General features: G+C 40.4%; 1 protein-coding gene across 1 annotated transcript; it reads left to right on the top strand.

Moving 5' to 3' along the window:
* Positions 1-270: 270 nt before the first annotated feature.
* FBXO3 (F-box protein 3) lies at positions 271-16,121 on the top strand. Its single transcript, XM_082058042.1, has 11 exons — positions 271-402; positions 3,689-3,778; positions 4,388-4,551; positions 6,111-6,225; positions 7,972-8,176; positions 9,430-9,475; positions 11,645-11,729; positions 12,579-12,701; positions 13,151-13,266; positions 13,591-13,781; positions 15,027-16,121. The coding sequence occupies exons 1-11, from the start codon at positions 296-298 to the stop codon at positions 15,150-15,152; spliced, it is 1,368 nt and encodes a 455-aa protein (XP_081914168.1). The 5' UTR covers positions 271-295; the 3' UTR covers positions 15,153-16,121.
* The last annotated feature ends 277 nt before the right edge of the window (positions 16,122-16,398 follow it).

Raw genomic sequence — 16,398 nt, 5'->3', positions numbered from 1 at the left:
ACTTAAAAACTCGGTCTGTGTCATTTGTCCGTCTCAACCGCGACAAGAACCTCATCTTCTCGTCTTTCAAACTGCCTCCAGGGATGGTTGGTCCCAGATTTAGGTTGTGGTTGGAGTCGATGATCTTGAGGGTGTCTTTAAATTTAAATTATTGGGTGATTCTCTGCCCCCTGCGTCGGGGAGCGACAGCGGGGTGAGCGGTCACCGCCCCGGGCGGGCCGGCAGGGGGCGCTGCCGGCGGCTCCCGCCCCCCCCCCCCTCCCCGCCCCGGCGGCTGCAAACGGAGCCTGGCAAGATGGCGGCGCCCCTGGACATGGAGCCGTCAGCGCTCAGCCTGGAGCTGCTGCCCACCGACCCGCTGCTGCTCATCCTCAGCTTCCTCGACTACCGGGATCTCATGAGGTGCGGGCACGGGGTCCCCGCCGGATCCGCGGTGTTTGGGGAGGGAGGGGCCCAGCGCGGCCTCGGCGGAGCCCGGGGTGGGGTGGCGGCCGGGCTGGCGCAACTTTGAGGTGCGGGGGTCGCTGTGCCGGCGAACGGGGACAGGGGAGCCGGGTTGGGGGGCTGTCACAGGCCCCGCGGTCAGAGCCCACCCAAAACACTCGCCACTGTGTAGGAAAATGGTTTTAAACTAAAGGAGGGGAGATTAAGGATTGACAGGAGAAAGAAATTGTTGGCCCTGAGGGTGGTGGGGGCCTGGCCCAGGTTGGGCAGAGAGGTGGTGGATGAACCATCCCTGGAGACATCCCAGGCCAGGCTGGACGGGGCTCTGAGCAACCTGAGCTGGTGAAGATGTCCCTTCCATGGCAGGGGGGGCACTGGGGGAGCTTTCAATGTCCCTTCAACCCAAACTATTCCATGATTCTATAAGGGTTTGGTTCTTCCGGAGAAGCTGACATGTGAAGGACATCTAAAGCACCGTTCCCTTCATGAAATAGTGACATTCTTCTTTTTTTTTTAGAAAAAAAACAAAAGGGAATTTTCCCTGTTCTTCTCTCCCCCATGATACATTGTTTTTCTTTGTAGCTAAATTACAACTTGCAGCCAAACCGATAACAGAATTTGCAAATTCAGTAATTCTCTGAAACTCTTGCATATTAACGGCCAAACAAAGGGCGGTCTCCTCGCCACTAAATATGTTCAGTTATTTGACCAAACTGGTGTTTAAGGAAAACTAAACCAAATGAAATAGGACTTTTCAGGTGGGAAAAAGCCATGGATGGAAGTTGCGAGCTCCTTTTGGACACTTTGCCAGGTGGCTGAAGAGTTCTGAGTCACACGCTGAAGACGCGAGTGTGGTTTTAGCTAAAGCTGTGCCAACCAAGTGCGAGCGCCGGCAGTGATTGAGATCACAGTATTTCATCAAAGAGAGGAGAATATGTATGAATAAAATAGAATAATACCTATTTTTTTTTCCCCCCATAAATATTAGTCAAGAAAGCTAAAGACATGAGGGAGAATTCTGTTATGATAACATCAAAAAAGAGATTAAGCATAAGCAAAAATGATAACAATAGTAACAAGTCCAGCATGGATGATTTACTAGTGGTGTAGTAAAGGCACGACCTATTTTTGTTATGTGTTTAACCCAATCAGCTGGATTTTGCTGTGCAAAGACAATTAAATACCATGAAGGTTTCTTATAAATAAGGTCAGTAATGGTAGTTTTGCATAACTGGCTGTTTGTAGTAATCATAGAGTTAACTGAGGAAACCTCTAGCTTGCGTCCATTTGTTTTAGTGACATATATATGCTCTGACCATCACAAACATCCGAATTTCCCTAGTATTCCACAGCCGGGTTAGCCTGGTGTTGGCCCTTAAATAATGGAAAAGCTGACAGGCGGCCAAGTATTTATGTAATTAATGAGAATGCCTTTAATTGCATCTTGATCGTGTTTAAAGTCACACGTTCCTGTGATGTCCCCGTGACTTCTGTCCTACCAGAAATTACAGGCACGATTGATAAACACCAATATAACAGATTTCTGCAAGGGCTTTGACTTTGGGATATTTCTGTTCCCTCACCAGATCCCCCAGAAAAAAATATAATAAGAAATCCCCATGTCATGTATAAAGTTCTTACACGGCCAAATGTCAAGGTTAGAAGTGAACGTGTTTGTGTCGTTGTGAAGGTGAAGGGTAATGGCAGGACATACAGGAGAATCCCTTCACTCTGATGAGGCTGGGTTTGAAATACTAATACAATTCTAGTTTAAACAGCTTGTAGTGGATGGCGGGGTGGGGTGGGGGGGGGAAAGATTGAACAGGTAAATATGAATAATTGTGTAGTCTCAGTGCCAGGTGTTTTCACCAGCCCTAGACTTTGGTTGATTTTACTTATAAAGACAAGATTGAGAGACATCTTCAGTTGAGTGTGTAACTATGTCCATTCCCACTGCTGGTTTTTCTTATGTACCAGTTTCTGAACTGCACTGAAAAAAAACCCAAAAAGCAGTAACTGGAAGCTTAAGTTTGGTAACCTCATCTGGGGTCTTTAGATGTTAGTCACAGCCATTAAAACACACATGAACTGTTAGAACAAGCTACCAGAGGAAGTGATGTTGCCACATCTAAATTGGTGGTATCTTTTGAGGAGTTCGTTTAAAGCATAACTGATAATTCAGCTCAAACACAGAAGAAAAAAACGTGTTTCTTGCCTGGTGTTCAGGTTAGATTGAATGAGGCAATGATTTCTGTTAAATCCTATGAATTTAATGACACAATCATTCCCTGTATTACTGCTCTACATGTTGCTGATGCTTTGCCGCACATTCTTATTCGTATAAATACACTGACATGTCTTGGTGTTGATACCAGTTGTGCATTCCAGAAAGGCTTTATAACTGTAAAAGTAAATACGGGAACAGACTATTTGGTGGCACCTCCATCGCTGCTTTTAAAGAGCAAGTTAGCGGGCATCAGGAATATTAGCTTTTGCTGTCGCCTTGCATCAAGCAAGGATCAACCTGAATGATTTCTGAGGACTGTTCTAGACCCATATCCCACAAGTTTTTTTAATATTGTATTTGCAATAATGCTGCATAGTGCAGGATGTGATTCTTTGAACTACCCGAAGCAGCGACATTACTTGTAATGCAATGGCAAGAGCTAATGTATGGTCTTAATTAGCATGAGCATGCAGTACTTATTTCCAGGTCCATCATCCTTTGTATTTTTCCCATGTTTTTGTTTCTGCTCATGAAGTTTGTTATTTAAACAACTTAAAGTAGAAAGTAACTTTGTAGCACTCAAAACTGTATAGTTTCTGTAGTTTACTGTTTGAGTTTTCAGCAGTGTGGGAACAGTGGAAAAGTTAGGGGAGAGACTGACAATCCAGATAAGAAAGCGATTTAAATCCTAATAAGTAGCTTGTGCTGCTGGAATGTTTACTGCTGGTGGAGCAGTCTCAGAATAATTCACAGTGTTTACAATGGAGCGTGTCTACAGGGTGACCTGCTTTACAAAATTACTCAATTGCTGACAGTTCTCCAAGTGTGTAGAAAAGTAGTTCATGACTTATACAGCTGTAATGAAGACTTTGAACCTTTGAACAAAAGGACAGTTAACTCAGTTTCAAACTCTGCGTTTATTTCATGAGAATGCAATGTGTAATATACTGGTCAGTATTTATCCCCGTTGATTTTGTTACTCTTTTGCAATAGAATTTAATTATTTTATATTTATAGCTGCTGCTGTTTAAGTCGAAGATTAAATCAGCTATCAAGCCATGATCCGTTATGGAAAAGACACTGCAAGAAATACTGGCTTATTTCAGAGTAAGTGTGAAAATGAAAACAAGGCTTATGCTATTGTGCTGTCTGTGTCCATATGACTCTGGTAACTCAGAGATTGAATTGGTATTCACCAGTCTCAAACCAATGAAAGGTTAATTTCCTAAAAAAGTTTCTTGACTGTACAAGTGTTAGAAAGTTTTATGGATGGCTAGAGAAGTACCCTGTTAATACCTAGGCTGGAGGGCAAGCTGCAGTTTGACCTTATCAGACACCAAATATTGTACAGAGGAAAGTAATATTCCCAGTGCTGTAATTATGAGGGCTCCTGGCCTTCTTTGTATATATGTGAAATGTGATCTGAATTAGCTATTCACCAGTTCCAATATTTAATAATAGACAGCACTCTGTTAAAGGAACTCTATTGCTAAATTTTCCCCTGATGCTACATACCCCAAATGTTTCTTAATTCATTTCCAAGTTGTTGTTTAATAGATGCTGGAATTAATTGAGTTTGTGTAGCTTCACATGGCTCAAAGTATTCCTGGCTTAATATTGCGCATACTGTTTCTGCCTAAAACCAAAATTAACTTCTTGGGTTTAGAAGTCAACCTTTTAAGTCTGATATTTAAACTTATTTTACTTTCCACTTAGAGAGGAAAAACGTAAACGAAATCAGAGCTGGAAAGCCGTCTTCATCAGTACCTACTCTGACCTGGGAAGATACATCCGATATTATGCTACGTTGAAAAAAGCCTGGGATGACCTGGAGAAATACTTGGGCCAGCGGTGTCCTCGCATGATCGGCTCTCTGAAAGGTGCGCTGTAATACCTGACTTTTCTAGTAGGGTGCCTGATGCGACGTTGTCTCTCATTAAGTTTCATCCTGCTTTCATCCTAGATTTATGCCTATTTACCAGAGTCCTGAAAGTCCAGTACATGAACTTGCCCTTCCTCGTGTAAATAAGTAAATCAGACCATGTGTATATTCCTTGCCCAGTTACTAGTGACATGAAGGTTCTCTAAAGATCTATTTTCAGAAAAGAACCCAAGATTATTATTACTTTTTTAGTGACCAGTCTATCTTCTTTATCTCTGGACAATCAGGAAATAAATACACTGTTACTGCTTTTGTCTTTGGTTGCCATGAATGATTTTTTTTTGTTTGTTTATTATTATTTTTTAGTTTAATAATCCCGTTACTTCAAGTTTGGGATATTTTTCTGTTCTGTAGGTCTCACTATGTTCCTCTCATGAACGTAAATTAGTGGCTGAACAAGAATTTTTACTTCTCTCCTCGCCACCCTCTGCCAAATATTCTGTTTTCAAATTAAGTTTGTGTTTTAATATTTCCAGTGTTGTCGTTCATAGATCTTACCTGGAAAGACTTTGGGCTTTTCTGGTATAGGGACAAAATAGCTTTTACATTTTCAATTGTACTTCAGGCTTCTGTGTGAAACTGACTGTTAGACCAAGGTGTTGATTTAATGCGATCTATGGAATCAAGAGGAATCTGTAGACAATGTCTCTTTCCTATGGCAATCTCACATTTCATTGGACTGGGAACAGAGTGAAGCAACTCTTAGAATGATAAAAGAGTAAGATCTCTGTTGCCTAAAAGTTTTGACCGGGACTGAGCTAATGACAGTTTTGTGGGGAAAAGGTTCATTCCACTTAATAAATACTTTCTGCTTAAGTCAGGCCTGTTGAGATTTTGTTGGATTGAGATTAATGCTGTATTAGGTAGTCAGTTAATGCAATCAGCTTCCCTTCAAATTTATAGAGTGTTCATTCTTTGCCACCTACCATAAAGTCACCAAATACTGACTTGAGCCCATGTCTGTTTGATCAAGGCACTTAAAAATTCCATGCTTTGCATTTGAAATACTTGATTTTTAGAGATACTGGCCACTAGCCTGAATATAATCCATGGAAGATTCTCGAGATGGTGCTAGTAGCTGTGTCCCAGTGTTGGACTCAATTTATCTTGCTTTTGTATGTCTGTTAGTTCACTTTCTCTGAATTGTAAATGGCAAAATGCTTTGAAATATTTGTTCCTTTTGTGATAACATAAAAAAATCCGTAATGTTAAGGTTGCTGGGGCTACTTAAAATTCTCTTTGGCGGTTGAAAATGTGCTGTTATATGTAGAATATTGCTAGTTTTTACCTTCCTTCTAGCCATGCGGCTCTGATGAAATGATGTGGAATAAAATTTTAAAGGAGAGAACTTAACACAAGTTCTAATATTCACCTTTGACAGGAACAGCAAACTAAGCACTTGGGGGCAGAGTAGTGAAGCAGCATTAAATTTGAGAGTTTCTTGATTTCCCCTCTAAAACTGCCACTCAATACTCTTTGTTTCTGCTTTGTACGCAGAGAGTGTGCGAGAAGAAGATCTTGATGCTGTGGAAGCACAAATAGGTTGCAAACTCCCTGACGACTATCGATGTTCGTTTCGTATTCATAATGGACAGAAGCTCGTTGTTCCTGGGTAAGGGGCAAAAGCTATGCACCAAGTTATTAATTATTATAATTATTAGGTAATAACTTTCCAACCAGGTAGTCATTTTAAGTAGAATCAAAACGTCAGTTCTGCAAGTTAAGTTTTTGCAGTAGCAGATTTTACAATTTTATGCTGTTTCAGCAATTAAAAACTCCTTTCACATCAAGGTTAGAAGCCATATGACCAAACATAGTTTCGTATCTTCCAGCTACAGAAAAAAATTGCAGGTCAGTACTTGATGAATTGCCACAAACATCAGCAAAAGGTGGAAAACCAGGGCAAATTATTGCAGTGTCTGTAAGAGACAATGTGTTTGTGTTGCTCTACCAAAACTTTCCCTGGTAAAGAAGGTGCAGCCTCCTCAGATTCCTGTGTTGCCTGTGCAGAAGGGGCATGGGAAACAGTTTTATAGTAGGGAAAGTCTGTGCAGAAAGTTGTAGGAACGTTAGGTCAGAAATGGAGGAGATTTGGGGCTAGTTGTCATTGTTAGGTGCTTCAGGTTTCTGTAGTTGGGTGCTAGCGTCACTTTTTAAACTATTCTGGGCAAGACTGTGTAAGGAAAAGGAGGGATGGAACCTGTTGGCCAGGACAGGAGCAGCTTCTGTCATGCTGACATGCGGCAGCTTGTGCCTGAGTCACTGCTTTCCTAACAGCAGTAAAAGCTCAGAGTCTGCAAGAGTTTGCGTCTGCAAACATCAGTGAAAGGCAAATGAGAAAGGAGGATGAGTGAGGAGGTGTGTGTTACAGCTTTGCATGCTCCGTATTGCTGCGCGCACTGCTGCAGTGTGTGCTCCCTTGCGGTTGATTATTTTGATTGTGTTACCCCTTTTTATCATTCTTCCATCCTCTGCCCCTTTAGTACATTGAGTGTCATTTGCTGGGGGTTTATATTTTCACACCAGCTCTTATCCAGCCCAACGTTTGTATCAATGCTAACTTCAGCTTCTGATGCTCTCCTCCATACCTACTCTCTTACATATTTCAGAGTACTTAGACTTTTTTCCAAATGTACATATTATTTTCTTAGGTATAGAGAGGCTCTCTTTACTGTCTTCAACATCACCTCCTTACTGTTAAAAGCAAACAAATAAAAAATCCTACCTTTTACTGTGATGCTTACAAAAAGATGGAGGAAAAAATAGACAGTTGATGGTCTTGCCATATCAGGCTGACGAATATTGTCTCATTCTTTCCTTGTATGTCTGTTTGCTTGTGTCTGCTTTTGTTTTTATACTGAGATTATAATCTCTCTGACTCAATGGTTGTTTTCCCTGTTTACTCCTTAACCTTCTCTCCAAAGCACAAAGCACCTTGCTCACTCTAGTACTGATCAAGGACTGTCACTATACAATACCAAGCTGCTAACTGAAATGTCGTAAATGCGTTGGTAATGGTGAAATGAACTTGTACAAAACTTGAGATACAGAGCACTGGAAGCTGTGTCAGCTGTGAACGTCTTCTTTGAAGTAGTTGCAGATGTGATGGGAATCACCAACACGATTTAAATGGTGCTTTGGGATGCACAGAACACAGAAGGAAGTGTTTATCTTAGCGCCATCAAGCCTCCCTTTCTGAAGGTTGATGTTGTGAACTAACAACCTATTCATCACCTGGATGTTAGACCTGAACTTCATCTAGGTCTAATATGCATCTTAGAAAAGATTTAAAGCTATTTTTGTTTTGGGAGTGGTACCTTCTGTTCATCTTTCCTGTTTTCTGTTGTTGCCTGTGAAGGTTGATGGGAAGCATGGCGCTGTCGAACCACTACCGCTCTGAGGACTTGTTGGACATTGACACAGCGGCTGGCGGGTTCCAGCAGCGGCTGGGGCTGAAGCAATGCCTTCCTCTGACCTTCTGCATCCACACCGGCCTCAGCCAGTACATGGCCCTGGAGAGCGTGGAGGGGCGAAATAAATACGAGATCTTCTATCAGTGTCCAGTAAGGAATAAGTGTTTATACTCCTGAATGTGTTTTCCTGATGATTGATGGTGTCCCTTTGCATGTTATCAGGTACCTGAAATATTTTACATAGCAGAAAGCGGATACTAAGAGATCATATCAGTTTCTTACTTGCCCCTGCGTTGCTGTCTGGTTGTTATCAAAGCCCACAAGTGGAATGGTTAGTGAGTGAAAGGAATTTACATGAAGTTGTAATTTGCGATAGTAGGTCCATGATAGTGGACAACATCCTTCTTGGAACGTATCAATTTAATTTGTTCAAACAATGGCGGGTATATACTCTTGTCCCTGTTTCCATAAGGAAGAAAAGCTTCTCCCTTATGGAAGATCAGCATCTGTATATATCTTCTCTTTCAGATATGTTAAATATAAACTTAGTACAATAAATGATACACTCTGGTTTGTAAGCGAAACTTACTATCCAGTGAAAGAACAAATTGCTCTTGAACAGCTCCTTTGTAGAACATAAGTATTTTTCACAATCCGTATAGCTGTAGTATTTTAAGATAAGCATATAGTTGCTAGTGAAGCTTAAGGCTATTACACCTAACAAGATTTTAGCTGTCTTGCTCTCCTTGCCCATGCCCTGACAACCTCCCCACCCCCAAAAAAATGTCAGGCGAGTAAAGGACATTTCTTGCAAAAAAGATGGAGATCTTCTTCCTGCTGTGGAGTTTCAGGATGTTTGTTTTCAAAGCATGCAGCAATGAAGTTTCTAGAGAATGCCTTGATAATGGATCACTCGAAGGATGTTAAGATGCCCCTTTATATTATGCTGAGTATTTAAAACTTCTGGATAATGCTTGGGAACTTGGAAGGTTACTTACACGTTTATATTTTGGTTCTTTTGGGCAACCTGCTCTATCTAAGCCTGCCTCAAGCAGAGGGATTGGACTGACCATCTCCAGAGGTCTCTTCCACCCTCAGCTGTTCTAAGGCAATATTTTGGGGGGCCTGCTTTCTTGAATGATCCATTAAATCTGATTAGTATATGCGTGAGCCTTAGTGGAATGTCCAGGCTGCATACTCAATGATCACATGAGCACTGATGGGGACGGGCGTGTGTGGTTTATGTATTTGAATTGGGAGTATAATGATGTGTTAAGCAGCCAGATTTTAGGTTTAGTGAATATAGGGAAAGCGTTCCCTAGGCTATATTTCAGGTGCTGAATTTTAACCTTGGATGTCCAATGCTCTCCTTCTAATAATCCAAAACCTCCCTTCCCTTTTAGGACCAAATGGCTCGCAATCCATCTGCTATTGATATGTTCATCACAGGTAACGCTTCAGATAAAATACTCTGCAAAATGTTTTAATTAGACCGTTCAGAAAATGCATGTCAGTATGACTCGAACAAAGCAAGCATTCTAGATTTTCTGTGCTGCTTGTGAGAATCTAACCTACTTTAAAACATCACTGCTAACTTGAAATGACATGCAGGTTTTCTCTATTAAAGCTTGTTCTTCTGTATGTCTTGTATACAAATCATTCTGTGTACTAACCTGTCCAACAAGATGAGCAAAGACTTTAACTCAGCCATCACGGGGGTGATGTAAGTACTTATTAAATACAACACCCAAGTGGACAGAAAGATACTGTTCTTTTTACCCCACCAGTAGTTTTTGCAGCTGTGTTGAAAATATTTTGTGTCCCTTAATGAAATCTAATTAACTGTAAACATAGCCACAGAAGGCCTTTCTGGACTTTTGATTTGCGTGATTGCTTTGTTCAAAGGATAAAAGAGGGAAGAGCTGCGTAATTGTTGTTTGGCTCTGTGGTAATCTGTTGTGATCATCTGTCTGACTTGTACGTTGACTGGAATGGTGTTCAGATTATTTCTTTTTGTTAATCCACTGGAATCTGGTAATTGTGGCTACATCTAAATTAATTCCAAAATTAATATTAAAATTTAGCCTTGCACATTTCTTAGGAACTATGTGTTAATATTACAGTGAGAAACCACATTAGGCATTGCTATAGCATTGCTGCTTGGGGTTGGCGGTGCTCAGACTCTTAGCCACGCTAATTTTATGACGTTTCTATGTACTAATTGATTGTATGAACTGATTTCACTGTGAAGTAGTCAACCTGCCATCTGTTTTACAAAGGTCTTATTGCAAAATGCATTGTGTGCTTTAGAACCATCATAGGAAAGATACAGCAAAAGCTCCAGAGTTTGGTTACTTGCTTCTCTCCACCTGTGGATGATATAATACCTTAAAGCTACCCTGGTGGTTTTGCTGCTCAAGGTTGCTGTTTTTATGGAATTAAGTCAATGCTGATGTGATGTGACATCCTATTTAAATATATTCTGCTAGGCTGAAAGGGTTAATCTTGGCTTAGCACAGCGTGGAGGAGAAATGTCATATACAGCATTTATCTCGTCGTGTTGAATGTGGCTGGGTGAATTAGTCCACTTTCTGCATTCGGAGTTATTTTATACAAGGTTTGCATTTTGTGGATTAGTGGTAGAAAGCAGGATAATAAACTCGTAGTTCCTCAGACTCCTGAAAGATCAGAGGACAGTCCACACAGCTCTTGCTCAAAGGCAGAAGTGGTAAGTACACTTAATCTGACAGGAATGGTAGGACTTGATAACATGGCAGTGAAGGTGAGGATAATAATTTCTTAGTATCAGTAATACTGACAAATAATTGCAGGACTCTGTACATTTCTGTTGAACCCTATATTGCAGTGCTTGAAAGATTTATGGCTGCGAAATTCTTTTACAGAAAGCTGGTATCTCTAGTATGAAACTCTCTTCTTTGAGAGTTAAATGTGTCAGCTTGACTGTATTTAGAAATCAGGCTGTTCCTAATTAGTGGCTGTAGGTGTATGGAAGCTGTTCTCAGACAATATCTGTGCGTGTATGAAAGTCTCAGGTTCTTTGCAGCTCTGGGTTTTTAGAAGCGCAGAGTGTGTCTGTGGCTTATCCCTGTTGTTAAAGAGAGGGAAATTCTGCAACTTCCCAGCACGTTTCTTAAAAACCTTTATTTATATGGGACCCTTCATATCAAAACCAAGTCCATAAATCCACGGGTGGGCTTGCATGCCTCCTCTCGGTAGAATAGTTGGAAATAGCTGTACAAGTAGAATAGGCCACTATACTTGTCCACTTACTCAGTCGTAATGGAAGAGTCGTGAGCAGGAAACCAGCTGATGAGAGAATGTCACTATGGTTATAATGTGAAACACTTAGTTAAGAGATTCTTTGTTTGCTCTGTCATTTCTGGAGCATGAGCCCTTAACCCTTAGTTCTCGGTTGGTTTCTCCAAATTATCTTTGTTAGTGGAATGGACTGGAATATTGACTGACTCATCTAAGTAAGCCTGAGAGTTTGTTATAAAAATATTCAAAGCTTTAAACTGTGTCCTTGAAGTGTTTATTGTAATGTGCTCAGTGATAAACGTGCCTGTTCTTACAAATGCATTTTTCTTTGGCATCTAGGTACATCTTACTTGGAATGGTTTACATCCTATGTAAACAAAGTTGTAACTGGTGATTACCCCATCATCAGAGACCAGATTTTCAGGTATCCTGACTGGGATTTATAACCTCGCTGCAAGGTTTCGATGCTTCTTTTAGAATGCTGACCTCCTCCCAAGGAGTATCTGATAAAAAAGCTGATTGTGGAGAGAGGAAAAAGGACATGAAACTTACTGCAGAAAAGCTGTAAAACAGAATGCTTAAAGAAACGTGTTTGGGTTGGTTTGTTTTACCAGAAGATTTGTAACTTTGTGTTAACAGGACCAGAATTTTGCATTATAACTGATCCGAAGCTTAGCTAACAGCACAATATTTATTCTGCTTGCCATGAGTGTGCTGCAGCTGCAGGACTGTCCTGAGTTACTAGAAATCAATTGTTTCAGTGACCTGGTCCCTAAAACAGCACTGTTGAATTTGTAAATAAACAGGAATTTTTTGCTGTTTGAATCTTCATGCACTTTTCTTCTAAATATAAGCAAGAACCTAAATTCTGTCAAACTGAGATGCTGCAGAACCCAGTTCCTGATCTGTAAACTAATTTGCTGGTGGAGTTGCTAGCGCTTTTTTTGGTTTGTTTTTTAAATAGCATAATGACATATCTGTATTAAACAAGTGTGTCTTCATTGACTTCAGATCCACTTATACACCCAGCTTAATACAGGCATTAGTGGAGGTACAAAGAGATCCGTAGCTGTATGAGTTTAAGTGATGAGGAAATATACATCATTAAGACAATGCACACATCTTTTACCTAACTGCCAGCTGACAATTCAATAATTACTTTAACCTAGCGCCACAATGCTCTTATTAGTCATTAACTAATCACTTTACATATTTAGTTTTCTGTATTGAATACAGAGAGCTATTTGCAGAATGAATGTTTTCCTTTCTGTAGGTATGTGCATGATAAAGAATGTGTTGCTACCACAGGAGATATCACTGTTTCTGTGTCCACATCTTTTCTGCCTGAACTCAGTTCGGTACATCCACCACATTATTTCTTCACTTACAGAATCAGGTAAGAATAACAACTGAATGGAGTCTTCTACCACAGGATAGACCTGTGTGATGTTCAAAGCATCAGTTGCTGCAAATTTATGCACAGCATTCATAAACGTGCTAAAAAGAATGGGATGGGCATAACACGTCCAGCTTTTAATTAAAAAAAATACTAAATTATGACCTGCTCAGGTATGCAAAGTACTGGTCAAATTGGTAATTGGTAAAATACAGTGATGGGTGGGGGAAGGAAGTTAAGAGTAACTCTTGTGATTTAGAAAGGGGTAAATAACAATATATAGTGAAGCACAGGCATAGAGATGGGTCCCGACAGCTGATTTGGTTCACTCGACCTTAGTGGGGTTTGTTGCCCAGGAGGCTTTAGGAGAGATCCCCAGGGTACTTAAGTATTTCTTAAAATGTATGAAAGTAGTTACCTAACCATTAAGTACGCTGTTTGTCCTCTAGAATTGAAATGTCCAAAGATGCTCTTCCTGAGAAGGCCTGTCAGCTGGACAGTCGATACTGGAGAATAACGAACGCCAAAGGTGACGTAGACGAAGTTCAGGGCCCTGGAGTAGTTGGTAAGTCAAAGATTGCTTTTACAAACTCAATAGAGAGTGGTTTTCTATTTAATGTACATGTTATGGAAGTTACGTTATTAGCTGTTCAGAGGGTAGTAGCTGCACAGTTTGTATCAAAATCATTTTGTTACTTGAAAGAAAGAGATATGTATCTATTGATTTTTGTCTTTTGTAAGGGATGTCTGAACGTCCTGATTAGTTAACCACTCATCAGATGATTTTTTAACATCAATCATTGCTGAGAATCATTTATACATCTACTGTAATATAAAATCATAGTTCTACTTTAGTCCTTACTATTGTGATCTAATATTTTACCAACAGGGGAGTTTCCAATTATCAGTCCAGGGAGAGTCTATGAATATAGCAGCTGTACTACATTTTCCACAACGTCTGGATACATGGAGGGTTATTACACCTTTCATTGCCTCTACTACAAGGACAAATTCTTTAATGTCACCATTCCCAGATTTCATATGGTGTGTCCAACATTCAAGGTGTCCACAGCACGAATGGTAAGCGGACATGCAGTTGTGTTTATCTGTGTTGGTTTTTTTTCTCTGACCTCCTGTTTTCCAAGAACCCTTGGATTAATTTTAATAGGACAGTGTAACTGTGTTTAAACTTCAGTGTCACCTTATTTTTCAGTTTTGATTCTCTTCTGAAAATGGCTCTATCTTTCAGAACAGAAATATATATGTGTGTATGTCTGTCTATTCAGGACATATTTCTGATTATACAGACTACCGCAGTGTTGAGCTTTGCTTTAAGGAGCTTCCTAATTTGTACCTAGAAACATGGCATCGCATTAGCTGTTTGGATTTCATAGCTCTTTTAAATATTGTGTCTTGGTGTGACCACATTGTCATCTTTTTTAGCCGTAATAGCTTATTTACTTTATTCAAGAAGAGGAGTTTCAGTCAATGACGATTTGAAAATTACAGGGGTCCATCCGATGTTCATTAGTTAATCCTCGCTGAACATGCATTCCGTAAAGTCGCTTAATGACTTCACAAGTCAGCTATTTAGCTTACCGTTCATTACAACGTAGCTTTAGGTTGGAGATCGCAGGTGAACTGTGTAATTTCTCCGTTTGTTTTAGCACGTTCCGAGAACGCTTCATTTATTGTATCACTAGCATAGCCCTTATTTAGGGGCTAATTCAGACGGAACTTGGAAGCTTTTGGGCAAGCGCTGAGTCTTTCCTTGGGGCTACTTGCTCACGTATTTCAGGGGATTTGAGCCACTCTCGTCACCAGCAGCTCTAACAGTGAGTGCCAGCAGATGTCACGCTTCGAACAGAAAACGGCATCTCCTAACTCCTGCTCACGTTGATGGGAGTTGTAACCTCTCTCCGTGAAGTGAACTGTAAAAATAATTTGCTTTTCTTTTTCGCTCTACCTCTGATTTTAAAGGTTGTAATGACCTTTTAAACTGCTTTTATTAAAAGACGACATAAGCCGCCAGGAAAGTAGGTGTAGTTAAGATAGTGAATTGCAGCTTTACATAGTTGTACACAGGGAGTAATGAAAGTTAATGGCTAATTGCTGGGTTCAAGGTCAAGTAGTTGGGTAAAATGATCCCTATTGCAAATTAAACTTTGGAATTGTAAGGAGCTGGTTTTAGGACATGGAGGACAATGTCTGCTTCAGCTCATTGACGCGATAATACAGACCAGATTTTTCTAGCTAAGCGTTAGTGCTTTCTTATAACAAGTCAGAATGGAGATTTTAATTAAATGTGGATGTGTGTTTTATTAGGAAACAAATCATAATGAATATGCAGTGGATGAAGACGAAGATTCCACAGACACTGATGAATACGAAGATCGACGTCGAGTGTTGGACATTCCTGCACCCCCTGGGCGCTGCCCACGTCACACCTGACGGGCTTTTCTTCCAAAACAAAACAAACTGTTTCCAGCAGCTGAACTCTTTGGGGCTAGTGCATAAGAATATTTCTGACTGTTGTAAATGAACCTCCTGTTGCACATCAGGGCAACTAGCATGAATGTCGGTGCCAGTTCTAATATTCATCAGAGTCTAATTTCTTTCTTTGTTCTGGTTTGGAAGGGGGGTGAGGGCTTGGGTAGGTGGGAGGGAGAGGAAGAGAAAAAGGTGTTTGGACTTTGTTCACTTTTTTTTTCCAAAGTGCAAAAAAAAGCTTGTTAGTCCCAGGTACTCATATCTTACATTTTTAAACTATCGCCTATTTATGATCATATTGCAAAAATGGTGTGGGGGTTTGTTTTTATACAAGCATTTAAAATTAGCAATAGACAAGAAGGCAAAAAAGGTGGATGCTGTGTCCTTTCTCATGAGTTTCTACTCTTGAAAACTGCTAAGAATGAAACTTGCAGTTTGGTTTGTGTATCCCATTGGAGTGAGATCAGGTGCTCTTATGCCCTTTTTTATTAACGTAGAAGCGCCAGAAAATTCTGGTCATCAAGTGTGTAAATTTGGAGTGAAACTGGCCTTATTTTTTGACAATCTGTCTTTCAGCTTCATTTTATGCTGTGACTCTGATCGGAATGTTGTGTACATGCATCATCTGCCACTCGGTCACCAAGAAATTTCTCAATGGCTACAAAGTATGAATTTGTAAATACGTTTTGATTTTATTTTTTCTTTCTTTACATGACGTTTGCTGTTCCGACTTGGCCATAGGTGACAAATTCAAGTATCATGTTTCCCTAAATCCTCCCTGGATTTTTGTAACTACGCCTGAATAAAAAAATTAAAGCAAAAACAAGAGCCTGACAGAACACCAGATGACTAGAAACTTTATATTTAAAGAATGTTTGCTTTATCACTTTTATTTTGTTTCCGTTGTCATTAATAAACAACTTGACTGCCGCCTTTGTTCCGAAGTGTTGATGGGACGACTCTGCCAGGCCTTGAGCAATAATTGTGTGTCTGCCGGCGCTTCGCTCAGTTCATGTTTTTGACGCCCAGAATTAGTAGCTCCTGTGAGGAAAACCAGGATATTGTTGTTCCAACTGAGTGTTTCCATTACTAGTTACCGCGTGTACAGAAAGTTTGGGGTTTTTTTCTACGTGTCGCAGTGTTAGATTCTTGGTGTTTGCATCTTTTTCCAGTGGCGCGCAGTGTTTGGATCTCCCACAGCGGTACA

This window comes from Streptopelia decaocto (genome assembly GCF_964273445.1).
Source record: "Streptopelia decaocto genome assembly, chromosome: 7".
In the NCBI taxonomy this organism is placed as follows: Eukaryota; Metazoa; Chordata; class Aves; order Columbiformes; family Columbidae; genus Streptopelia; species Streptopelia decaocto.
Note: the sequence above shows the minus strand (reverse complement) of the source record. Positions and strands in the feature narration are given on the sequence as shown.

Coding starts and splice junctions, on each gene's coding strand:
- FBXO3 (XM_082058042.1), top strand. CDS start 296: ATGGCGGCGCCCCTGGACATGGAGCCGTCAGCGCTCAGCCTGGAGCTG. Junction 3,779..4,387: donor AAATACTGGCTTATTTCAGA/GTAAGTGTGAAA, acceptor CTTTCCACTTAG/AGAGGAAAAACGTAAACGAA. Junction 12,702..13,150: donor TTCTTCACTTACAGAATCAG/GTAAGAATAACA, acceptor TTTGTCCTCTAG/AATTGAAATGTCCAAAGATG.